Source organism: Budorcas taxicolor, chromosome 10 (assembly GCF_023091745.1).
Source record: "Budorcas taxicolor isolate Tak-1 chromosome 10, Takin1.1, whole genome shotgun sequence".
NCBI lineage: Eukaryota > Metazoa > Chordata > Mammalia > Artiodactyla > Bovidae > Budorcas > Budorcas taxicolor.
This window is the reverse complement of record NC_068919.1, coordinates 34,537,788-34,563,242: the sequence shown is the minus strand read 5'-3', so window position 1 is coordinate 34,563,242 and position 25,455 is coordinate 34,537,788. Positions and strand designations below refer to the sequence as shown.

Below are 25,455 nucleotides of genomic sequence, written 5' to 3'. Positions count from 1 at the left end.
CAGTGACTCTTGGGATTTAAAACAGCACCTGGTTAGTGTTAATCCATTTATCCAAGGGATGTCTTGAAATGGAATCTCCTCTCCTGTCTTCCCTCCTCCAGGCCTGAAGAGCGGGGACACTCTCTTGTGAGGGGCCAGTGACAAGTTGGTACCTCATGACTCCTGGTGTGATCAGCACACATTTGAAGGGTTAGGAGCTGGGGCCACTGAGTAGCAACTTCCTTGCCTGGAGCCAAACTGTGTTCAACCCCACCAGGCTAGCCATGTAGACTAGAGGCAGAGACAGGGAAAGACTTGGATGTCAGTGGACAGTTTGTATTGATCTGAACTGTATCCACACTTCACTCTTACAAGCAGGCAGCCAGCGAGGCTCTGAAACAGAGCGGTGTCCACAGTTGTTGAGACGGGTGTCGTCAGTGTTTTGTATTCATTCTTTCTAGTTGTCACAGCCACGCTGCGCATTCCCATTGAGTAGCTCAAGAAACAAGAGAGGCTCAGGGAAGCTGAGACTCTACATGGATTGGTCTGATTCTAAAACCTAAATTCCCAATCACAATCCTGAGATTAATGGAGCACAAATGTGGAGGGAGAAAGCAGCTGACCCCAGAACACACAGTACTGAGGGGGCAATGGCAAAGAAGATGCCAGAGGCTCTGAGTTTAGTGAGTGATGAAAACAATTCAGAGGAGGAGTCCTCAGGAATGGGAAGCCTGGAGGCCTTCAGCTCCTCAGAGCAGACTCACTACTCCCAGTCTGAATGCTAGAGTGCGTCTCAGGCTGCACCATTCACTGATTTAGAAGTTTGCATCACTAAACTGCTCCTTCCAAGAGCACCGAAGGTAGATTTATGGTAGTGGGATTATTTCTACTGAAGTCTTTTTAAAAAAAGAAGAAAACAGTAAGTACATCTTTTATGGGCTTTCCAGGTGGCTCAGTGGTAAAGAATCTGCCTGCCAATGCAGGAGACGCAGGTTCGATCCCTGGGTTGGGAAGATCCACTGGAGAAGGAAATGGCAACCCACTCCGGTAGTCTTGTCTAGGAAATCCCATGGACAGAGGAGCCTGGCGGGCTGGTCTATGCAGTCGCAAAAGTCAGACACGACTAAAGTGACTGAACATCTTTTATACCAGGAGAGGAGAAAACTACTTTGAGAAAGTTTTTGCTAAATGGGTCACATGCGTTCATTTCTCTGAGCAGTTTTCTGTTAGCAGTCACAGTGAGGCAGTCTGAATACAGGAACAGCCACTTACTCTAAAGGAGTCTCTAGACAAAATACTTGTCTCCACACCAGTTTCCTGTCTGTAAAATGACAGGATACCACCCATCTCACGGGACTCTCGTGGGCAGCACACTGATGTCAGTGCTACAGTACGTCCATGATGGTGTTTGTGTCACCAGTAACCCCTATGGAAATGCACTTACCCAGACGTGCTTCCAAAATGCAGGGGACAGCTGAGCAGCATTAACTGCCTCCAAGGAACACCCCCAGCTTTAGACGACGTCCCACCTTGGACACAGTCAACACTGAGGCTTTGGGGCGAGGGCTGGATTGACTGAACCAATGGTCCAGGTTTGAGTCCCTGCCTCATGATGTGGCCTTCAATTCCTCGTGAGTGACAGGTACAAGATGCCAAGGCCCTCAGTTTCTGCCGACCAGTTCTCCAGGGGCATGACCGAAAGTGATGAAATAGTATCTTCACCATGCAACCAATTGGAGGCGAGTTCCCAGGTCACCAGCTAGGTGAGAACTGGTGACCCGAGGACTTCCCTCAGCCCAGGCAGGTGGCTTCAGCTACCACGATGCGAAGAAATCAACTCCAAGTTGCCATTCCCTCTGTGTCCTCTCCTGCTGCTGCTCTCCACCCGCCCTCCCCTTTCCTGTGCTCTTGGCTTACTGGCCTCAGTGAGTCCTTGCACTGCAATAGTTAAGGAGCCCCTCCAAAATAAAGAGGTGTGAGCCCACATACAAAAAGATGACAGGACACGCAGAAAATGGTCCTTTTCTAAATCAATACAATTTCTCAAATTTATTTTTTTCTTAAAGAAGTACTTCTAATCTCTGTCAAAAGGGAGGTGAGGAAAGGCCCTCCCTCCCTTGTAAACACTGAAATACAGATCTGAGAAACCAGGGTCGACACACACAAAAAGTGCATTTTACAAAATATCAACTAAAATATATTTTACATGAATTATGCTTCCACTGAAATTCTACCAGCTGCATTTTCAGGTTCAAAAAATATTTCCACATCTAAGAGATTTCAAAAGCATTTAAGTTCTGGGCAGTGGACCCCACCTCCCTGGAGGAGGCCTCACCTCCTCCTGCTGGGTGAGGCTGGGCTCCTTAGCAGCTCCCACTCTGCCACCCTCTCTTACTGCCCCACCCTCCTTGACTGATGTCTTCCTCCAAACAGCTTATTCAGTAAGGGACCCGAGTTTCTTCCCTTGGGGTTTGAGATTGGGTTTCCCATGTGTGAATTCACCTCTGAATGGTCCAGGAGGAGCCGTCTGCGCAGGGACAGGGCAGGGCTAGGGACTGCTGGGTGTGCCCTCAGGGTTTGCTTCCACCTGCCTCTCCAGCTCCTGCCCAACTGTCCTCACCCACTGCAACCTCCTCAGCCTGTGGGGTCTGTGTCTGCCCCTCTCTAGGGGAGGGGGACCCAGTCCTGCCCTGCTTGGCTCCTGTCCCCAAGGTGGTACCCTGCAGAATTGCTGAGCATGCGCCCAGCACCAGGCCCAAGCCACGCTCCCTCTCCCCGTCAGGCTCCTCTTTGGTACAAATAGGAAAGAACCAGGCTGCTCCAGCCCCCCCAGAGTGCCCCAGGGCCAGGGCCTACTCCTGGCAAGGACAGCAGGGGGCTGAGCCTCCTAATCTACTCTGGGGAGTGGCATGAGGTGAGAACAGGGCCCCTTGGCAACAGGAACAAACTAAAAATGCAGGTCCTTAGCTCCTAGAGTGCGTGGCTGCAGCTCAGCAGGTCTGTGGACTGATACAGTGTTGATTCTTGCTGGGATGTAAATTAGTGCAATCTACAAAAGACTAGGGAAAGGGGTGTCGGGGGCAAAGAGAGCCACAGCACTCCTTTGGTTTGATTTCAGGTGGGTGTGGCTTGAAGAGTCATGTGTGAAGTTCTGCAAGAGGTTTCCTAGAACCTCCAAGTGTAAGGCAAGAGGAGAAGTCTTCAATAAATCAGGTAGCAATTTTCCTTGCCCCCTGCCCCCACCCCCTCCCAGCTCTCTTCTGCTCTCCCAGACATGACAAAGCCCGTGTTAATCAGTTAACTTCTGGGAAGCCAGACCTGCTGGGTGGCCTTCACCAGGAGGTGGACAGGAAGCTGACTCCCACGAGGGGGCCACACCCATGACTGTGAGGGCTGGTAACTTGTCCCAGCACCAAGGGCTACTGCAAGGGCAAAGGAGGAATGCCAGAGAAAGGCCCCAAGTCCAGGAAGAGAAAGTCAACGCTCTGGGAGCCAGACACTGGCTCTCCAGGCCTCAAAGGAATGGGCTCCGAGCTGTGCTAGAATCTGGGAGAGCCTGGTCCCAGGCTAATGCGGAGGCAGCGGGTCACAGTGGGTGAGGTAAAGCTGGCTCCCATGCCCCCTTGAAGGGCCCAGGGGAGGATCAAGAAGGGCATGGTTCCTGAAGGACCTTCCCCCAGTCCCTCCAGGGCCCATGCCCCTCAGGCTTGGCCCAGCCTCAGGGAAGACTGCTTCTTTAGGAGCCTCTGCCCATGGACCCCAGAGAGGCACCCTGGGCCAAGCTGAGGGTTCTGATGCTTTTCTTATACCCTGGCCTCCCCTTCCCTCCCATGGGGCCCAATCCCACAGGGGCCCCTGCCCTCCCCCCACAAGAGAACCACAGGCCAGCCACCTTGAGCTCCTGTGGCCCCTTAACCAAGTGCTGTGCTTCAAGCAGTGCCCCCTGCCCTGAGCCCCATTTGCCCGTGGGCAGCCCCAGCATGGGTGTGAGGAGGCTACTGGGGGTTCTTGAGGATGCGGCCATGGCGGAAGTCATAAACATGGCGGCAAAGAAACACCAGCTCAGGGTCCGTGTCCTCGGGCACTGTGCGGTGTGGCGGGGTGGAGTAGTCCGCAGATGGGGGCACCAGTGCTGTCTTTCGGCTGGGAAGCCCCTCGCCCCGGCGCTTGGCCATGGCACAGAATCTGCAGTGACACACCATTCACAGCTGTCTTAGCAGGAAGACCAGTTCCTTCCCCACCCTGCCCAGAGAGCTGGACATCCCCTCCAGCCTCCCCAAGGGCAGCTGCTGCCTCCATTCCTGTCCTGGGGCTTATGCCCTCTCTGCCAACCACCACTCCACCTTCTTGGTCACTGGGGACCCACACCTACTGAACCTCCCTACCAAACACCTGCCAATTCTCCTTGATTGCCTTCTGACAGCAGTACTGTAACCATCCCCACCCCTGAAACTCTGTCCCAATTCACTCTGCCTCAAAAGGGGAACGATTTTATTTTTTTTCCTATAAAAATCAGATGATGGAAGCAGACTGGAAAAAAGTTCTAGGAGGTCAGGTCCAATGAGTCAAATCCCCTTGGGGATCATAGGCAACCCACGAATAGTCTGGGGAGTCTGAGGGGAGAGGCAAGCCAGGGGTACAGGGCGCCACCCACCTGCAGTACTCGGCAAAGGTCAGCACGTAGCACTTCTCTTCGATGCAGGCTACACTGTTCTGGTCTTGATGTCGCGATGCAAAAACTTCATTCTGCAAAGGCTCGAGGGGAGACAGAAGGAGGTTGGCTACCAGGGTGGGAAGCACCTAACTCCAAGAGCAAGATGGACATGAACTCTGCTGGGACTCCTGACCCAAAATAGATTAACTCCAGCTAGCGCCCAGGAAGCCAAGGAGCTTTCCTGGAATTTCAGCCTAACTGATCCCATCAAACAGCCCAGGGCATTCCTCCTAGGTCCTGTCCTTCTCAGGAGCCAGGTGCCTGCTCCAGCCCCTGACTAAGATCAGCCTCCTGACCCCACCCCAGCCCAGGGGAGAAGAGAGGAGCTGGTGCACATCCTCCCGGTTAGAGGAAAAAGGTCCCAGCAAGGGGAAAAAGAGCAAAAGGGAGTCCAGTCTGGGGGTGGAGCAACCACACCCAGATGGCATCACCTCTCCGAGTGCAGAGCTTGGGAGATAGCCGGGTGTGTCAGGAGAGTCTTTCCTCCCCTCCCTCTCACATCGCATGACACTAAAGGTGTGCACTCCCCCTTCCTGTCACCAGGAGGACGTATATACTTGTTCCCATTCTGGCACCCCCTGCCTTAGGGGCCCCTTTCTGCCCCGCCTTTTAGGACAAAAGACCCACTGACACATGAACTGGGCAGTCTTAGGAAAACAGGCTACAACTCTGGCCCCTCCCCAGGTTCTCTGGTGGCCCAGGTGACAAGTCCAGGGGCCAGACCAGCCAGGCTGCGGCCCCCGCACCATGCTCTCCATGCCCCTGCCTCCCGCCGCCAGGCAGCTCACCTCGTGCATGCTGGGACTACGGCCACCCTGTAAGTGCTCTGGTCTGTAATACCACAAGAGGCTCATCATCAGCTCTCCTGAGGGAAACAGAAGCAATCAGGGCTTGAGCTGGCAACTCCAGAATGACTGAGATGGGCAGGCGGGCTAGCCACCTGCCCTGGAGGCTCATCCAACTTCAAAGCCTGGGCCAATCCTGCGAGCTCCGGCCACCCCATCCCCTGCCTTGGGCCAAGTCTGGTAACTCAGTGGCCGAGAATGCTGTTAGGTGTGGAGGAAGAAGGAGAAAAAGGCACTGACAGGTGAGGCAGGGTGATGGGTGCCCAGTCCCTGATAGCCGGAAAGATTAATGAGCTGATCCAAGCCCAGCCCAAGGCTGTCTCCCTGAGCAACAGACAGACGCTGGCTTAGAGGGAGGCAGACTCTGCTAAGAACGCGGGAAACTAGTGCCCAGCTGGACTCTAGGCAGGGGGTACCTGATTCGGGGTTCTCCCAGAGGGCAGAGATCTTGGCCACATAAGGTGTGGACGTCTTTCGAGGGCCTGACTTGAGCAGGACAGTGTCCCGGACTCGGATGGTCTCTCCATGCCGCTCCACTGCCTGGTAGCTCTTTCGAATGGCTGGTTCCGGTTCATCCTGAGCAACAAACCAGTGACACAAACAAGGCTTGTGGGGCCACACTCAGCATGGGGAGGAAGTGATGTTGTTTCCCTCTGTGATCTCCTCAGAGCAGTCAAACCACTGTGGACAGCAGACTACAAAAGCGGTGAGCGCTCTGTCCCCTCCTCCCTGAGCCTGGCTTTTGGGACAGAGTGGGAGAAAGGGTGATAAATGAGAGCAGAGCTAAGAGAATGACTCAAAACTTCTGGGGCTGTGTCTGAATACCTCACCCGATAGCCGGCTTTCACACTCCAAGCCCCCAGCACCGGGCAGTCCTCAAGTTTCCTAATGGACAGTCTGATTTTGACTCTTAAACCACCACGGTAAGTGGCGAAGCCTTGGGCAAATTACTTAATCTATTGCTAAGCCTGTCTTCAAATGAGGGTAGTTACAGGACCACAGGGTGCGGCGTACCTCACAGGGCAGTGGCGGGGATGAAAGCAGATAATGCATGCAAAAATTTCACTCAGTTCTGGCCCCTGAGAAGTGCTCGATACATTTTAGCCGACATTCTTCTCATCATCCCAGACATTCCTGTGTCACTAATTTCCTAAGCTTATCCCCATTTCCCCTGTACATATTTATCCAAAAAGTCTCCAGGGAAGTCCTCTACTTTACAATCCAGGATGAGAGGTGAACACTCATCAGGAGGCCTCTCTGAGAGTCAGTGATAGAGATGGCAGCCACCAGCTGTGACTGACTGTGTATTCCCTGACTCCCCAAGGCACAGGACACCGGATCAGGAGGGGCTGGGGGAGCAGGCTGGGGCAGCGTGATCACCTCCCCAGGGTAAAACTGAGCTGGAACCCCTTGTCACCTCTCAGAGTGGCCAGAGATGGGGTTCCTGGGATCCACCTCGCTGCAGGTCCTGTGTCCCTGCCACCACCCTCCCTTCTCCCCATCGGCTGGGAGCTGGCGCTCACCAAGACATAGACGGCCTTCTCGCAGGCAGCCCCGACGGGCACCCAGCCATTAGTGCGGCGGCGGCGACGGCGGCGGGGGCGTGGGCGCTGGACACGAGGCTGCTTAGGGTGGCTGGGCCTGCGGGCGGCCTTGCTCCGCGCAGTGTGCCTACAGCTGGAGCCCGTGCGCAGACCTGACTTGGAGCCACTAGGAGGCTTGGCGCTCTGAGGGCACGCGCGGGCTACTGTCTGGGGCTCCGAGGTGGGTGTCTGAAGATGGGGGACGGGCTCTGCTGCAGGTGGCACGCTGGGCACAGGGCACCCCAGGAGGGGGTGGGCAGGCGAGGCAGGGTGGCCGGCTGCCGGGAGAGGAAATTCCAGCTGGCCCAGGGATCTGCAGCCTTCTGGGAAAATGAGAGAGGGAATCAAGGCAGGTAAGGACAAGCAGTGAATCCCCAGCACATCTGCTTTCAGAGTCTGAAAGTGAAAGTCGCTCAGTCGTGTCCGACTCTGCGACCCCATGGACCATACAGTCCGTGGAATTCCCCAGGCCAGAATACTGGAGTGGATAGCCTTTCCCTTCTCCAGGGGATCTTCCCAACCCAGGGACTGAACCCAGGTCTCCCGCATTGCAGGCGTATTCTTTACCAACTGAGCTATCAGGGAAACCTGCTTCCATCTTAATTCTAAGTGTGAACCCAAAGGTCAATGCAGTGGCAGGTGGGGTCAGAGGCCCTTAAGGTAGATGATCAGTGACTGCCAAGGGTGTTCCTTGACCTTGGGAGACCGGCCCACAGACATCTCCACCTCCTCTTCTAGCCTGAAAGGAGAATGGGAACAGCATCTCTAGCTCTGACTTAATATTCCTTTTCTAAAGGCCTCCACAGTGCTTGGGAGCAGGGGATCTGAAGCTAGATGAGGATGTGAGTCCCTGATCTGCCACTCGCCAGCTGTGTGACCTCAGGCAAGTCCCTTTACCTCTCAGTGCCTTGCCACAGAAGCAGTAGTTTCCAGTATCATGTAGTATGTCCTAAGTATTTTTCTATCAATTCATCTCATCCTTACAACAAGCCCATGAGGTGGGTACCACTACTCTCGTTTTACAATTAAGGAAACTGAGACACAGAGCGCTTACTGGTTTGTCACACAATCAATCACGTGGTTGGGGAGAACATTTCAGTCTGGCCACAGACTCTGTGCTCAATTAACATGCCGTATGGCCTCCCATATATAAAGCACCAAGAACAAGCACCTGGCACATGGTGCTTACTGGTGTCCCAGGGCAAAGGGCTAAGGGTCTAGGGTCCCACAGGTTAGGTGACTAAACTTAGGGAGTGGTACAGAAGAAAAATAAAAGCTTGTTCTCATTTCTCCAGAGCTCCTACTCACGCCAGAACCTGAAACAACAAGTCTGGCGAGAGTCAAGCGGTCTATTAAGTTGTTTTATAGACCCCTTAGAGAAAGGCTGTGGAGGAGAAGGCAGAAAGCCCTGAGAAGGCATGGCCCCTCACTTCACCAGCAGCATGGCAGACGTGCTGGCCAGCATGGCTCTGGTTGTGTCATTTCCGCCCGGAAGGGAGCCTGGAGAGGCATGTGAAGACACTCCTGCCAGTGTGGGGTCAGAGAGATCACTTAGGGCTGTCTCATCAGCTACAGCATGAGACTCTCAGGTGTCTGATCTTGCTGGCAAGGTACACACCAAAGCCACAGGCCCCAAGAGCAGCCTGTCTGTTCTCCGGGTGTGCCCACCAGGTCCACACCTAGCAAGGCGATGCTAAGTGTGAGCATTACTTCTCTTTCAAGGCCTGTACGGCCAGGATGAAACTATCCTGATACAGCTGGCACCACCTACCAGGCCTGGTATCCACCATCCCTCCCATGGATACTGCGCTTGGTTGGCAAGCAGATGGTCTGGGTTCCTGGGAAATAAGGAATTCTAGTTTTCCTCAAGGAAGGCAAAAGGGACATGGGAACAACATGGCACAAGCGCTAATTTCAACATCTAACTTGCTACTCAAAGTCTAAGAATGGGTATCCCAGAGGGGAGGCAGGAGAGACTGTCCTTGCCCTTTCTACCACCACAGTGCTGCCAACTGCCAAGTCTAGAAACCTCTACAGACAGCAGGGACACAGCAGGGCTGCTGAGAACTAAACATGGGCCTCTTTCCTGGAATTTCCTAGGCTGATCACACAAAATCAGGGGAATCCGCCCTTCTCAAAACCCCTAGCCTTCCCATGCAGTTGTAGATGGCAAGGCACCCCACCCCAGTCCACGGCCCACCCTCCTGGGACACCACATCTCAGAGATGCCCTGGGATATCCCACCTCTAGGAAGGCATACCTGCTGCAAAAGGCATTTTGTAGGGGCAGCCGCCACAGGTAGTGCCGAAGTGGGTAAGAGACGTGGACAACATTTCACAGATGCTGTAGCCATTCGCTCCAGTATCCTCGTCGGAGCAATAGCGAGAACCCCATGGAGGGTGCTGGAAAGGGGTGCCTGCAGGCACTGAGCTTGGAGCCAAGAGAAGCCCCTCATTAGGTGCAGCCACTGGGGACAGCTTGCCCTCGGGGAGCATGGGGCAGGAAGAGTAGCCCCCACACTGCAGCCCGTCTTGGCTGCAGTACAGATAGAAGTTGCCCAATGTGGTGAGCTCAGGCCGACCATACAGGCCATTGTAGTCAGCAGGGTTGCCAGGCATCGGGAGCGGGGAGAGTTGTGGTGTGGGGAACGAGGGCTGGTGCAGTTCCTGCTTGGGGGCAGGTGACTCCTCCCCTGGGCGCCCAGGCTCCGGCTTCAGGGCTGCCTGGCCCCCCATCAGCAGGGGCAGCTGTGGCCGCAGCCCCAAGGGGCTCTCCAGAGCCTTGCTCAGGGGCTGGTAAGGTGGCTGGCTGGCTGGCCCACGATGGGGAGCAGATGGCCAAGACTCCTCAGGGCACCCTTGCCAGCTAGGTGGGCCTGCAGCCTCCCCAGAGCCAGCCCCCTGTCGGGCCTTGGGATAGTTCTTGCCATTGACCTTGGCCCACTTAGGCCTCAGGCCCTTGGGTGCTGGTGGCTCCGCAGAGTGCCCATCTGCTTCAGGGTGGGCACGAGGCGGGCGCAGGGGGAGCTCCCGCTCCTGGCTCAGCTTCAGGAAGGCAGCTGCATTCAGGCTGGCCAATCTCTTGGGAGTTGGATCACCATCTCTGCGGGCCCCTTCATCTGGTGCCAGCTCTGGAGACAGGTCCCGACTTCCTTCTCCAAGGTTCCCAAGCCGGGGCCGCTTCTTAGAGGAGGCCCAGCCTCCAGCGGCCCGGTCACGGTCCCGGCTGCGGTGGGGGTCCCCCCCTCGGCTGCGGCGGGTGCCCACCAGGCTGCCGGTCTCCTCCCGCTCCAGCAGCAGGTTATTGAGGGCCTCGGCGTTGAGGGAGGCCAGGCGCCGCTTGCGGGGCTGTGAGAGGCCAGTGTCCTCGCTGGATGGGGTTGGGCTAGGGGGCTTGGGCAGGTCGGGGGGTAGCTCATCAGCCTCATCTGCACTCTGTGGACCGGCTACGTTCTCCAGGCGGGTCAGCAGCACTTTGCAGGCCTTGGGCTTCTCGGGAACTAACGTGCGCTTCCGCAGTGGGTAGTTCTTGCGGCGCCCTGTAAGGTGCTCTGTGCTCTCAGGAGGACCGGGCTCCACGCCCTCTCCCCGCTGCTCCACACTGCTGCCTTCCATTTGCAGGGGCTCCTGGCGGCCTGTGGGGCCCGAACTCAGCATGGGCAGAGACTTCCTCCGAGTGTGTGTCATGGAGTATCTCCAACCTGCAGGACGGAAGCAGGCAATGAGAAAAGTCTGTCCTGGTCTGCCTTCTCCCCAACTGAAGCCCTTCCAGCACCTGCTGCAATAACTCTGGCCTACCCTCACTTAATTTCCAGCCTGGATTTTCTTAGGACCCCTCTTCCAGAGTGCAAAAGTCTAGTGGGGTCAGGCTACCAGCAGCTGTGCCTGGACTGGCTACCCCACTCTCCTCTGAACCGAGCACCTGGGGAGCCTATGGCGCAATGCAAACCCAGAATCAGAAGACAGAAAAGGCTGGGGACAAAATTTGCAGCTGTTTCCACCTGTTTTTCTCCCACTGGATATTCATCACAGGACAGGAAGAGACTCTGAGGACACTGAGGCAGGATAGGGGCTTGGGTGGTGGGAGTCCATCTAGTCCCTCAAAGACATGATCAATCCTCCCCTTTCCTGGGGCCTCTGAGATTGGCCAAGGAGGACAAGGCGATGGACAGTGAGAAGCTGAGATGAGGAACCTGCCTGCTGGGCTGTGGAGAAGGCCAAGTCTAGTCTGTGAGGACACCTGCCTGGCAGGTACAGTGGACAGCCATAACCTGGGTATTGCTGCAAAGCCCCCTGAAGGATGAAGGCCTGGCTGTGAGGAGCCTGTGAGGGGAGGTATCACCCAGCCCCTGGAGCCAGCCCCACCTTAGTTCAGATTCCAAACAGCCCAGTACCTGGGGGAGGGATGGCAGTAAGCTTTGGGCCAGTGTTCCCAGGTAGGAGACCCACGGACCACACTCTAGACCTGTGGTACAGCCTTAAAAGTCCACCAGCCACCAAGAGCTGGGAAAAGAAAGTACCAAAGGGAAGAACTGACTCGGGACAAAGCCGCTCAGCCATGTTAGTCCAGCCCTTTTTATTAGGACTCCCTTCAGGTAGGCAAGATGCCAGAAAGGGGCAGGATGGAGGAGAGAATCACAGGAAACCTACAGCCCCTGGACAATGCCCATGACCAGACATCACCCCCTAAATGTGCATGGCAGATACCCCTACCTCCCACATACCTGGGGCCCCCTGAGTCTCCTCCTAAATGAAAAAGGCCAAAGTAGGCTGTGTGCAGGAAGCTGGCATGGCATAGGCAATGAAGAATTGAGGGGCGGGGTGGGAGGCTCCCTCCCCGGCCCTTCCCCGGGTGGTGGTCTGTTCACTTTCTACCTATACTCCAACAAAGCAAGGTGATGCCAAGTAAGATGTCAGACTGGGCTCTGCCCTCGCCAGCATTCTGCGACCCCCCTCTGGCTTTTCAATTTAATTTCCCTACTGCTATTGTTATTCACTCTCACTCCACAAGAGGAGCTGGGAGCAGTCCCTGCAGGGCCAGGATTTAACCCTGAAAGTCCCAAGCCTGAGGGCTCCCAGGGAGTCCAGAGCCCTTCCAGTAGCTCCTGTGGCCTTGGGCCAGTGTCTGGGATCACTGGGTCTCTTCTCTCCAGAGATAAACCAGACTAGGTGAGAAACAGTGCTTCAAAAACCAGGCTGAGGGCAGCGTGGGTTTCCCTCAGCCCTGAGAAAGAACTTGGAAAACTGGAAAAGGGAGGCAGCATGCCAGGCATTGCTCTGGCCACGTGCGGGGACCTGCAAATCCAGAGACCAGGCCCCAGGCAGGACAGAGAGTCACAGAAGGCAAATCCATTCATTCCTGAAGCACAGACTGCAGTGCTCCTGAAAAATTCCAGGCATCTGCTAGGCTCCCTAAGACTCTTTCTTGCTTCTCATCAGGGGGACCACCCATCCCTGATTGCTCAGCATGCTTATTAGCAATGCCTCATTTCACCTTCAAAAGCATCCCAGGTGCTTACAACCCCAGGCCCTTCCCTCACTGGCAGGGCACCCCTGTGCCGGAGGTGAAGGAGCAAGGACAAGAAGGACATCTATTTCCTGGGGAAGTCCGCACCCAGGCCTCCTCCACTCCCAGAAGGCCTGGAGAACAGTGAACAGACCACACAGCTGAGCAGGGGCCAGAGCCCCTCAACAGGCCCCAAGTGACTACAGCAATCAGCCTGGGAATGGCTGGTGGCCAAGGCTGAGGTCACCTGGCCTTTAAGGACATGGACACCAAGTGCAGAATAAGGAGGGGTAGATGGGAAATGGAAAGCAAACAGAGGGAGGTGTTTTCAAGTCTGGTCAATGAAGAATTCTTAGACCGAGGAAGGACTTGGGTCTGTTCTCCACCCCTAGTTGGCTGGTAGACCGGCCACATGAGTGGATGGCCCAGGGATTCTGGGATACCTGGTCCCACTCAGTCTTTCCCTCTCAACATGGAAGATTAGGAGGGGAGCCTTCCACTTTCGGGAGCTGTCCCCAGAACCTGAGAACTTGTTTCCTGCCGAGGATCTCACTCTTGCATCTCCCTCTCAGCCCTCCAGTCCCTCAGGGACACTCACCATCCCTGAGGCTAACGCTCCAGGGAAGCCTAGTAAATCACAGGGTGCAAGTCACATTTCCAAATCAAGCATAAAGGCCTCCTGCGAGCCTCCCCTGAATCTGCCAAATCTCGTCACCCGCAGAACAACTCCCAGCTCTCATGTGGTGCCTAAGGCAGCCACGGCAACCCCCAACAACCTCCCAGAAGAGGCTGGGGTCTCTGCTGCCTACCGCACTCACTCCAGGCTGAAGAGAGTGAGTCACGCTTTGAAGCCAGATGGACGTGTGAGAACTTCGGCAGCAACTTTTCCCTGGGGTGGGGCTGGGTGGAGGGGGTGCCCAGCCTGCCAGGGCCCCTCTAACCTGCAGGGGGGCCTAGCTCAATGAGGGAAGATCCCATTGAACCAGGAAAGCTTGGTTTCCCTTCCAGCTCTGCCAAGCTCCCCTGTCTGTCTCTCCCACTTACAGACTAGCTCAACCAGGAACTTCCTACCACTGCCAACACACCACCAGGGTGCCTAGGTTCTCAGACTACCTTCCTTTTCTTTGGGAAGCCCTGTCCTCCCAGGGACAGGTAGTCTGGGCCCCCTTGGGAGAAGGTTCCTAGGAGAGACTCCCCAGGGCATATTACAGCTTGCCGAGACCATGTCAAGCAAGCTCTTACTGAAGAAAACCAGTCTGACAGCTGCCATGAAGCATAGTGGCTGTTTGGTGGTCCTCAGAGCTGAAGACCCATTGAATCACAAGCTGAATCCAAAATCACAAGTCTGCCTGGCTGTGTGAAGTTATCTCCACAGAAACAGAAAAAGGAGAGTTTACCCTCAAACTGTAGCAGCACCTTGTACCCAGCCCCCACCACCCACTAGGCCAGGTGGAGCACACCCCAAGGTACTGTGTGTGAGAGCAGGTCAAAGGCCTGGAGGAGATGGGCCACTGGCACCAGAGGGGAAAGGAGTGGGGTGGGGGCCTGAGTGAGCAGGTCAAGTCTGCTTCACTCCTGCAGAGGCTGCACTAGGCTGGAAAGCGGCCCTTAGCCCTGCCAGGGGGTCTCCCTAAATTACCTGGCTCTAGACCACGCCCCCACCTCACCCTTAGGGGTTCAGGACCCATGCCCCACCCCAGCCCACCCCCACCCCAATGCTCTTCCTGAAACTTCTCTTACCACTGCACTTTAAATTCTGGCTTTTTGGTTTATTCTTAATGGGAGGGAGTACTTGGAGGGGGTGTCTTAGTTAGGCAAGAGCTGACCCAGGTGGCCCCTTGGGTGAGGGTCAAGAAAGGCCCTGCCCCAAGCCACCTCCCTACAATTACACCTAAAGCCAGGCAGCTGGCACCAAGCTAAGCACTGCCCACCTCTGCAATCTCTTTTGGAATAATCCCCACCTCTCAAAGGAGTAATACTTTCAAATGGACACTGAGTTTCTTGAAGCTTCTATCAGAGAAGAAAAGCAGCAAGAGCACAAAGGCAAGCTACTGTTCTTTTAAACTCAGTTGATATTACTTCATGGAAAAACAGAAAGGTGAAGCTGCCGAAATTCTTGTGATAAAGCCAAATAAAGATGCGGCTGGTATCTCTTGAATCCCCCAGAGCTGGTAAAATGGAAAAAACCAAAGCTTTAAGTCAGGCAGACCTGGATTTAAACGCCAAGTCTGCCCATCATGAATAACTTACTTAAATTTGCTGAACGTCAGATTCCTCATCCCAAAGAGACACATCAGAAGGAAGCTTAGTTAAGAGTGGTGGTGAGAATGATACTAGTCACCATGCAGGAGCCAAGCAGGCCAACATCCTGGGGATCCCCCTCTTTCAGATCCACAGACAGGGGAGGGCAGCCCAACCGTGGCCCTCTAATCCCCACACTAGGAGGCCAGAGCCAGCGGGGGCGGTGAGAACTCTGAAAACGGAGCCTGCATCTGAACCCTGCCCTGCAACTGTTCCACTGAAAACACCCAAGAGTCCACCCCGGGGAACTCGGCAGCGCCACTGCTTTCCCGAGAGGGACCCAGTGCGAGGTGACGGTGAGGGGCTCCGTTAACAATGCAGCCAGAGGGCAGGGGCAGAAACTGTATCCCACAGACCCTGAACAACAGCTCCAGGCCTCCAAGAAACAAGAAAGGCGAGATCTTCAAATGCTCAAGACCCGGGGGATGAGTCAGAGAGCATGCACTGCCTGCTGCCACCATCTGACTGTGGCTTCAGCACAGGCACCGAGAGAGCAGGAGTCTTAGCTCTGGCAGCGCAGAGCTCAAGCCCCAGGGTTCTGCCCCTGAGGAGAGAAGGCCTCCCTGGTGCCCATTCAGCCTCACTTGCTGTGGGTACTCGATTCACTCTGCAGTCAGGCTGGGCTCCTACAAACTCCTGCGCAGGAAGCGCCGTGGCCGACCAAAGAGAACTGGCCTGCCCCGTCTGGATGAGGCTGGTTTTACAGGCTGCCCCGGGGTCTGGCGGCCATCTGAGGAGCTGGGTTCGCCTGCCCTGGAGGCACCAAGCCTACCTCTTGTCTGTCAGACCACCTGCTCCTCACACTTCACACTGGGGGCTCCCAAAAGCCCAGAGAGGTGGGAGCAGTGGTACAGGAAAGGTCCACCCCTACCTGACACAAGGTCCAGGGTGCCAACCAGCCCAGTCCCACAGCCCCAGCGTTGGCTACTCCTGTCCACTCTGACCCTCCCTGCAGGAGCGCCCAGACACACAGGTGTCTAGAACCTCCATGAACTTCTGGCTCTGGACACAAAAGTCAGATGTCATGCACGTGTGTGCTAAGTTGATCCGTATCCGACTGGTAAAGAACCCGCCTGTCAATGCAGGATATGTAAGAGACGATGGTTCAATCCATGGGTTGGGATGATTTCCCTGGAGAAGAGCATGGCAATCCATTCCAGTGTTCTTGCCTGGAGAATCCCATGGGCAGAGAAGCCTGGCAGGCTACAGTCCATAGGGTTTCAAAAGAGTCAGACGTGACTGAGCGACTTAGCATGCACACACAGGAATACAGGAACAGTAGAATAGGTGGAATCTCCTCTTTCTCACTGGAAACAGTCAGTTCCTAGTCTCAGGGCAAGGCCCCTCCTGCAGGGAGGGGGCTGAGAGTAAGGCAGACAAGATCTACCCCTTGGATCTAGAATCAATCTATACACACAGCCCCCTGAGCTGGGACAGTGGGCAGAGAGCATTGTATTTTAGTCATATTGCAGTGCTCTGCTCTAAGAAACTCAAATCTGACAAATTAGAAGGTAATCACATGCAATACAAAACTAGTCTTTAGAGGCTTTCTTTTAAAGGCACAAGTCCTTACCAAAGGCGACTTGCCTCCCCTAGTTTCTTTCAGGGGCCCTGCTCCAGTGTGCACCAGGCAGACCTCTCAGGGCAGGCGTCGGTCTAGCTAAGCCAGAGTGCCCGCCACTCACGCCCGGGCACACGGCACCTCTTATGACCTTTGCTCATTCGGCCAACATTTTGCTGGCCCCTCGCCACAACTCAGCGAGGTGAGACCCACACAGGGCTGGAAGCCACTTTATGCTGCCACTAATCCCAAGTGGGCTCGATCAACGAACAGCTTGAACTTCCTGAACCTTGGTTTCCTGATCGACACAGCAGAGTTGTGAGCACCCGGTTAAATAAGAATGGTATACAACAGGCGATCAACAAAAGCTCATTCTTGCCCCCTACATATTAAGTTATCAGGCTAAGAGCTGAGGGAAAGTGCAAAACAGACTGGGCAACTGGAGCTTGAGCTGTTAGGAAGATAGAGGACAAGAGTCTGTGAGAGGGCTGTGGCAGAGTGCTCAGAGCTTGGTGGAGAGAACTTAGCTCCAAAGCAGCTTCCCAGAGGGCACACCCGAGCCGCAACTTCCAGCTTCTTCCTGAGGGTCTACTTCATGCCAGGTGTACCAAGCCCAGTGGGAAATGGGTAGCACCCTAGAAAATTTGCTTCACAAACATTTGGAAAGGGCAGGAGACGAAGGCAACTTTCCCCAGACTGCCCACCACTGGCTCCATACAGAATTACTCCAGGCTGAGGGACAGTGGAGCTCTGGGCTAAGTCTCCGGCAGACCCTCCCCTTCTCAGACTCCACAGTGCCCAGGCCAGAAGCAAATCTCCCGCTGGGGCAGGACCTATTTGTTCCTGGCAGTGAAAGTGCAGAAGAGAAACAGCAGGAACAGGGCCACGGAGCCTCAAGGCTCAGCAACAGGCCCACCAGGAGGAAGCCTCAAGGACTGATGCCCTGTTCTCCAAAAAACACATCAGCTCACCAGCCTGCTCCAGGCACTTGCCAAAGAATGGCAAAGGGTATGTGGCTGGTTCAACCACCAGGACACTCCAGGAACCAATAACTTAGATGTCTAAGATGGCTTGCCAAGACCAGAGGTGCTATCTAGTGTCTTGAATGAAGAAACTGGCCAGCCAGGCCAACATGGGAGCTCTGCCCTTGGCCTTCCCAGCGAAGTGCTGACCTCCCTGAATGAAACAGCCATGGGGAACAAGACCCAAGACCAGGCCTTCCCAACATTCCACCAGCACAAACAGAACCACAGGCAGCCCCTACTAGAGTTACAGGCACCTAACCTGAATATCTCACTAATTAACTAAGTGTTTAGTGCCACTCCCATTATGCAAGCTCTACCAGGACAGGCGGGGTCTGCCTTCCTTACCAGTAAATCTCATCCACAGGGCTTATGAAGAGCTTGCTGAACAAATGAAGATCTGGCTGCCCACCTGCTCCCCTTCATATAACATTTCTACCCTAGGCTGATGGCACCACTTGGAGCCCAGGACAAGAAACTCTGACCTCAAAGCTCTCCCTCATCCCTAGGAGTCCACCATGCCTCTTTAGTGTAATCCACAGTTCAATGGGCTACTTTAGGAATTCTCTCATGTTACACAGCGCAACCTTCTTCCACTACCATCCTTCTCCCTCCCAACCTGCCCAGCTATCTCGGGAGAATATTTCTCTCATTCCACATCTTACAGTCACCATCACTCTCATTCATCCTTGCCACTCCCCACCCCCTGGGGGCTGTTATCATCTCATCCTAACAAGGAGAAAACAGAAGCACAGAGAGGTAAGAGAACTTGCCCACACTCCCGCACCATCAAGGGCGGAGGCAGGGCAGCTGGTGTCAGTCCCCAAGTCCACGCCCCGAACCGCAACACAGGATGGCTGCTGGCTGAGTCACAGGCCAATAATCCTGCATGTGCGATTTTGCTTTTCTGAGCTGTTTTAAGTATTGGCATTAACACATTATTAGTTTTTCTTGATTTTTCACCACAAAGGAATTGAAGATGTACTACGATTAAATGGCATCTATGTACTGGCCAGGGAACATATACATAGTTTTACAGACTGTTTCTACAGAAGAGTCTACTCAAAGTTCCCAGTATGTTCTTAGATGTACTTCTAAAACAAACCCATTTTATATCTTTGAAAAGGATAGGGGCTGCAAAGACAGGTTTTCTTGATTTTACAGTAAATCTAGGAAAAGAATCTATAGTCCACTCCCCGCCCCCCGCCATCCTAACCACGTCTCTTGAATCAGATGAAATCTCCAGCACGAACTGCAATGAAGACTGAAATTCGGTCAACACACTCCAATCAGTCATCTTAATATTCAAAGACATATTACCTGACCTCTTGGCTACCTCTTTGGGCTGAATAAATTCAAGTCCTTCCAATTCTCCCTGATGATCATCTCTTGCAGTCATTTTATCCATTTTACAATTTTTTCTACACTCTGTCCAAACTGTGTGAACCCCTCCAGGCAGAGAACAGCTCTGCCCCCAATACTGAGACAGGCTTGCCAAACCTGACTCCATCTTCCATTCTGATATACACATCACAATATCCTGGCATCAAGCAGCACCCTAATACCTTTCCTGTGATATCTACAAAGGTCCTCTAAAAACTAATAATTCAACTCCAGGGCATTCCCTGGCAGTCCAGCAGTTAGGATGTGATGCTTCCACTGCCGGGCTGGGGTTCAAATCCTGGTTGGAGGACTAAAGTCACATGGCATGGCCAATAACAATACACCTCTAAACCATCTGACCAGATGAAAACATGATTAACAAACTGAATTTTCTCCAGACACTTTTAGACATGCAGCTGCAGTTGGAGAAGGGCTTGAGTGTGGGCCACCCCTCTCCTCTTCAGGCAGGAAACTGAAAGAGCTGCATCTAAGGAGGGTGAAGGCTTGAACAGGCATTGAGAATGGAAGGGACAGTGGAGCTCTGGGCTAAGTCTCTGGCAGACCCTCCCCTTCTCAGACTCCACAGTGCCCAGGCCAGAAGCAAATCTCCCGCTGGGGCCAGCACCACTCCAGATGAGGCCTGGGGGTCACAAGAGACAGCAACACACCAAAAAACGTAAGCCCTGAGTGTCTGCCTGGCTTGATCCTGTTAACTAAGACGAGTTACTGTCATTTTTTTGTCCTGGTAACTTGGTTATTATGGTGCCTCAGAAATAAGTTCCCGTTTCAAAACCTCAGGGAGGCTGAGAGAAAAAGCCATTCTATTACTCCTGATGCTTGCAGAGGATCTATCTCAAGGGTATTATTATTATTATTATTATTATTTGGTGGGAGGCTGAGTCAGGTTAATAACCACCCAACTTCGCAGGTGTTTCTCACTGGGAAAAATGGAATCTGGATGAAAATCCTTCCTAGGACATGATACAAAGTCCTGGACATGACTTTGCCCTGAGGCCTGCTCACCAAACCCACAATCCTCAGACCCTCAGCTTCTAGACCAAGTTGCCTAGGGCAGGACAGCAATCCCTCCGTTGGAACCCCAGGGCCAGGCTAGTGCTCAGGCGCTCTGCAAAGCCAGCTCAGTGGAGCGAAGGGCACTTGTCTGGCCCTGAGCAGGCAGCCTGCAGCACCCCCGACTGCTGCTGCTCTTCGTCCCTTCTCCCTATTAGCTGGTTTGCTGCTCATTAGTGGCAGAACCAGGAGGTGGGCAGGGGAAACAAAGGAGCTGAAATTCAAACCAGTCTATTTTACTCCAGTTAGGTGCCTCCCATAAAACCGGGCAGGATTTCATCACCCAGGACCTCCCTGTCCCTTGTTCCTTGGAGGTCGAAGCAGCCTGAAGGTGAAGCGGGAACCTGCAGAATCTCAGGACCCCAGGCCCCGGGAGCCTACGCTTCTAATCACTACAGGCTCTTGACTCCATCTTCTCAGGGTGAGCTGGCCCATCAAGGCTGGGGACCCGCAGAGCAGAGTGCTGGGGCTGCCCTCTGTGTCCAAGCGCACTCTTCTTGTCCCTCCAAAGTCCCCAGCACAATGGCAAGTTCACAAAGGAAGTGAGTCCTGCCAGACTATGCTAGCAAATTCCCATAAATGCTTGGGCCAGGGTAGTACTGCTTATGTAAAATGCTTCCCCATTGAGAGATGCTGCTTTATTTACATTCCTCACAACCCATTCATAAAACGGAGGCCCTTTAATGTTGGGGCTGTTCGTATAATGCTCCATAAACCCGGCAGCTTCAACTGGCAGCCTTAGTTCGACACAGGCTGCCTCTCAACTTTTTCCCCTTAAGATTTTTTTTTCCCCTCTTTAATGACTCACCTTGCGACAGGGCGCTCAGGCCAGATGTTGCCGGAGCAAGGCCAAGAGGAGTAAGAACAGATAAAAATGAAAACACACAAGTCCTCCTGAGTGCTGGGACAGAGAGGTGGGGAGGAATGAAAATAAATCGAAAATCCCCATAGAACTCCAATGTGAACTACTCATGTTGAAGGTTGAATCCCTTCCAGGTTTACTGAAACTTCCTTTAAGGATGTCAGAATGCTCCCGAACTTAAGCCTCTACAAACTAGAGATGGTGTGGAGGGACTGTCTTTTTTTTAACCCCAAAGGAAAAGATAGAAAAAGGTTCTTTCTGGTTTTTAATCTACATTGTGGATGAATAAAAAGGCAGAAAATTTCTCTGCTTCTTTGTAACGGTGTTCCAGGGGCTGCTGGATCTAAGAGGGGCACGATTTGTTCAGAGTGAAGAAACTCAGACGAACCTCAGAAAAGAGGAAGGGCTGTGTTTTAGGACACACAGAGAAAACAGCCTGGGCAGCTGAGAAGAGAGGCCAGGATATTCATTCAGAGGTAGCCTGTCTCCTGCTACTGTAGAAGCAAGGAGGAGAGAACTAGTACAGATTTTTTTTTTTAATTGACGGGGGAGCGGTCTGCATTGCCATGGCAACTGTGAGGGGTGGCTTTCCCGCTTAGAAGGGAAATGCTGGTCCATTAATCATCAAACTGGGGCACAAAGGGGAGGTTTGGGGGAAAGGGGGTGGATGCAGAATTTATTTTTTCCACTGTTTAGACTCAAACCAGTCACCAGCCCTCTCTCCCATCTCCCCATGGTCCAGGGTTGGTAGTAAACAAAAAATGGAAGTTCCGAGAGAGCTGGGATCATAAGCTGTCCTTTCCGATGGGTCCAGTGTGGGGCTGATCACGCCTCCCATGTCAGCGATGCCCCTATAAACATCTCCTCCAACATCAGTCCCCAAAGCCCCATTCACAGGCCAGAACAGGAATCTTTCTCTTCTGCTCTCAGCACCGCGTTTTCTCCCATATTTACACCCAGGATTGAGAAGAGATAAAACATATGGATTCATTTAGCATGGACAACAAGGAAAATTGCATAAGAGCAGCAAAGCCGGGTGGGGAGAATGGCCTGGTGAGGTAGGAGGAAAACAGGATTACAGCCCTTTTCCAATTCATGTCTATATGGTGTCATGTGAGCAATCCACAGGACAGACTCTCCACCAGCTGGAAAATCAGAAGCAATCATTTGCTCCCCACGCTAAAGCACCCCAAACAAGCCCTATGTATGTGCCTTAGGCAGAAAAGGTCGGAAACCACCGAGGACTCCATATTATCTGGAGTTCTGGCGAAACAGAAGGGCAGGTTTCCCCTCTGCTCCCACTCAACTAAGCAGTCAACTGCTTTTATTCATTCAATAAAAATGACATGCACAGCACTGTATCACAAATCCTGGAATACTCAGGCACACACAGGTTTAATACTCATACTGTCCTTATCCTTAAGAAACTTCCAAAGAACAAAAGCACTCAAGAGGATGCCATGTTATAAAACCCAGGGTCACAATCTCAGAGGCAAGCAACGCTGGCCTGGAGTGGTCTGAAATGAAGAATGAGTAGGGTTCAGGCAGGAGAAGGAGGCGGCAAGGGACTCTTAACTGGGGACAACTGGGGAAGTCAGGAGGAGCAAAGAGGCAGGGTGATAAACCTGTTCAGCACATCGGGGCTAGGGGAAAGCCTTAAGGGACACTGTCCAGGATGAGACTGCAGGAAACGGGGAGTCACTGTAAGTCTGTGGGTAGGGGAGTGACATAGGGGAAGGAGTGCTTTATGAAGAATGATCTAGCAGCTGTGTATGGAAATGGATCAGAAGGGCCAGTACAAACAAGAGGGAAAGGAAGGCCATGACAACAACATAGGCCTGACATGGGAACAGCAGGGCAACAGAAAGGAAGAAAGAGAGGGAGATAGAAAGAAGAGAAACTCTTCACCGGCTAAACTCTACAGAGCAAACTCTTAACTACTTGATCTGACTTGCATGAGTCTCCTGCCAGGTGAGAGCCAAAGAGGGAACCATTGTTTTGGCCATTCTCCTTTCAGTTCTGGTGGCCAGACCAGGTCACCCCCTTCTGATGCCCCCAAAAGAATCACATGCACACTGGGTAGCCCCGCAGAAGACACAAAGACCTTGAGATGCTTCATCATCCTCTGGACCTTAGACATACAATTAAATTCCCTCAGAAAAAAACTTTAAGTCTCCTGCATGAGGTAATACCTCCCTTTCTTTCCCACAAGCCTCAACTCCACCCAGGCTGGGGTCTAGACCCTCCTGGGGAGAGGGACAGAGGGCGGCCATGAATTAACTCCATGCTCAGACTAAGAGGGGTGACAGGCTGCTTTCCCAAAGAGGGATTACACTCAACCACAGCTGGGAGCAGCTCATCATCAAAACCTTCCCCAGGTGGGACCCGGATTTTTAACAAAAGTCTACACTCTGAACACCCTGAGTCTGTTTTTGTGGTCCCAACTCTTCCATTAAGCATGGGATCACAGGATAGAGCACCGGAACACTGAGTAGGTTTTTACAACTGGAAAACCAGCACCCAGCTTGGTCACTGGTGGGGTAAGAGGGGCTCACGGCTTAAGCCACTGGTTCCCAAATGTCCTCTAGTTGGTCAAGGACAGTGGTGTTCCTCCAGAACACACGGTCTCTCTGGGGCCCTTTTCGCTCTTTTTCAGAAGGCACGGCCGTGGAAAGGGTGGGAGGAAAGTCTCTCAGGGAATAGGAAACCTTTTAAACTTAATCATTAAATTCCTCCCTCAACTCAGCTTCTCCTTTCTCTCTGTGAGCACCTTCTTTCGCTAAAGAAAAGTGCTTAAGACGGTTGTCCAGGAGCACTTCTGGGAGGTATCTCCTAGTCCCCAGTCCAGCTGGTCTTCTGCCCTCTTAAGACCAGTGACAACGGGAGACTAGGAGATGTCCCAGGTGGGATTAACCTTTTGGGCAGACTCTTCTCGCCGAAACACCTCATTCCTGGCAAGCTCTAGAGCTCCTCACCGAACTGTCTTTTGGGCAAGTCCAGCAACCGGGTCGCCACTGGCCAAGCCCACTGCGTGCACACCCCCACCTCTGCCCCACTGGCTCGACCCCACTCTTTCCAGAACAGCAAGTCGATCCGAGGCTGGAATCATGAGCCAGTGCCGCAGCTCCTCCCGGCGGTCGCCCCGGCCCCCGCAATCCCCGGGGCAGAGTCCGGCCCGGTCGCCCGCCCCTCGGGGTGGGTGGCTCGGACCCGCTCCCCTCCCCGACGCCACCACCTGCGCCCGCTCCGGCGCCGCCTTTGTCCGGCGCTTCGCCGCCAAGCGGGCCCCTCGGGCCCGACCTGACCCGGCCCCCGGCCCCGGAGAAGAGGCGGCGAGGCGGGCAGGGCAGGGCCAGGCCCGGCCGCGAGCACTGGGTCCCGCTGTCACTTGGAGGCGGTCTGACAACTTCGATCCCCCCGCCCCACCTCGGACTCGGCCGCCGCTCCGCACGGGCCTCCCGCGGCCCACACTCGCTTCTCGAACCGGTTCCTTTCCTTCTTCGGCGCCTCCCTTCCTCCCAGTCCGATCAGGTCGAGTCTATACTACCCCCGCCCTGGCGTGGCCCCCACCCCCTGCCCCCCATCCAGCAATAACCGGTCAGCTCCCAGCGCGGGAGGGCGCCCCCCACCCTGTGCGGGAGATCCCGCGGCGCCGCCCCCGGCCGCGGCCCCTTGCCTCAGGGACCGCGATGGGGGGAGGGGGCACGGGGGGGCGGGGGCCTCGCCGCCCGCGCACTCGGAGGCGAGCCGGCTCCTCCGAGGCCAAGAAACGACCGGCGTCCTCCCGCCCTCCGCGGCCCGGGACGCCCGCGCCGCCGCCACCCGGCCAAGCTGCCACCCGGCGGCCGCCACCCACCCCGCCCCCGGCCTGCAAAGCGGGCGGCCCCCGGGGGCTGTCACCTCGAGGCGCTCCGCGCTCCCCGATGGCGGGACCGTGGCGCCGGACCCGGGGGAGAGAGGCGGCGCGAGCGAGCGAGCGGCCGCACCTGCTTCGCGTCGTCCGTCCGTCCGTCCCTTCCCGGGCTGGCGGGGGCGGCGGCGCTGCGCGCTCGGTGGGGCGCGCTGACGGGCGACCGGTCCTCTCCCCTTCACTCGTCTGCCTCCCTCGTTTGCTCCCGCCCGCCCGCTCGCCCCTTCCCCCCTCCTCGACCGAGGCCCCTAGCTCACCGGGACGGCGGCGCGGACGGCGCGGCTCTGGGCGCCCGCAGGCCCCGGCCGGGCTGGAATCCGGCGGCTGGAACCCCCCGGGGGCGCTCAATTCCCGGGCTCCACGCTGCTGCGTCAGCGCCTCCTCCTGGGGGCCGGGGCCGGGCGGGCGGAGCGGGGGCCGCAGCCGGGCGGGGCCGTCGGGGGGGCGGGCGCGCCTGGCCGGGGCGGGCGGACGGCGGGGGCCGGACGGGCGGGGCAGGCAGCCGGACGGGCGGGCGGCGGGGGCCGGGCTCCGGGATCCGCTACGCCGCTCGCGGTTCCCCCACAAACTCCCCGAGAGCTGAGCCTCCGCCGCCCTCCTTCCTGCTTCCTCGTCCCCAGCCAATCAGCAGCGCGCCCCTCTGCCAGCTCCGCCAATCAGCCGCCCCGCCCTGCGCTGGCCCCGCCAGCCAATCCGGCCCTCGGCTCCCCCTCCCGGTC

General features: G+C 55.0%; 1 protein-coding gene across 4 annotated transcripts; it reads right to left on the bottom strand.

Moving 5' to 3' along the window:
• Positions 1–1,979: 1,979 nt before the first annotated feature.
• On the bottom strand, positions 1,980–25,111 carry BAHD1 (bromo adjacent homology domain containing 1). 4 transcript variants are annotated; one of them, XM_052646749.1, is made up of 7 exons: positions 24,994–25,111; positions 9,382–10,821; positions 7,062–7,444; positions 5,955–6,114; positions 5,482–5,558; positions 4,634–4,734; positions 1,980–4,164 (listed from the first exon to the last, which is right to left on the bottom strand). In XM_052646749.1, the coding sequence occupies exons 2-7, from the start codon at positions 10,805–10,807 to the stop codon at positions 3,975–3,977; spliced, it is 2,337 nt and encodes a 778-aa protein (XP_052502709.1). In that variant the 5' UTR covers positions 10,808–10,821; positions 24,994–25,111; the 3' UTR covers positions 1,980–3,974. The 4 variants fall into 4 exon arrangements, with proteins under 4 accessions (XP_052502709.1, XP_052502712.1, XP_052502711.1 ...); XM_052646752.1 differs by having other exon boundaries at positions 4,634–4,725; XM_052646751.1 differs by having other exon boundaries at positions 7,062–7,441.
• Positions 25,112–25,455: the final 344 nt, after the last annotated feature.

Coding starts and splice junctions, on each gene's coding strand:
- BAHD1 (XM_052646749.1), bottom strand. CDS start 10,807: ATGACACACACTCGGAGGAAGTCTCTGCCCATGCTGAGTTCGGGCCCC. Junction 7,445..9,381: donor CAAAATGCCTTTTGCAGCAG/GTATGCCTTCCT, acceptor TCATTTTCCCAG/AAGGCTGCAGATCCCTGGGC. Junction 4,735..5,481: donor GTAGTCCCAGCATGCACGAG/GTGAGCTGCCTG, acceptor TCTCCCCTCGAG/CCTTTGCAGAATGAAGTTTT.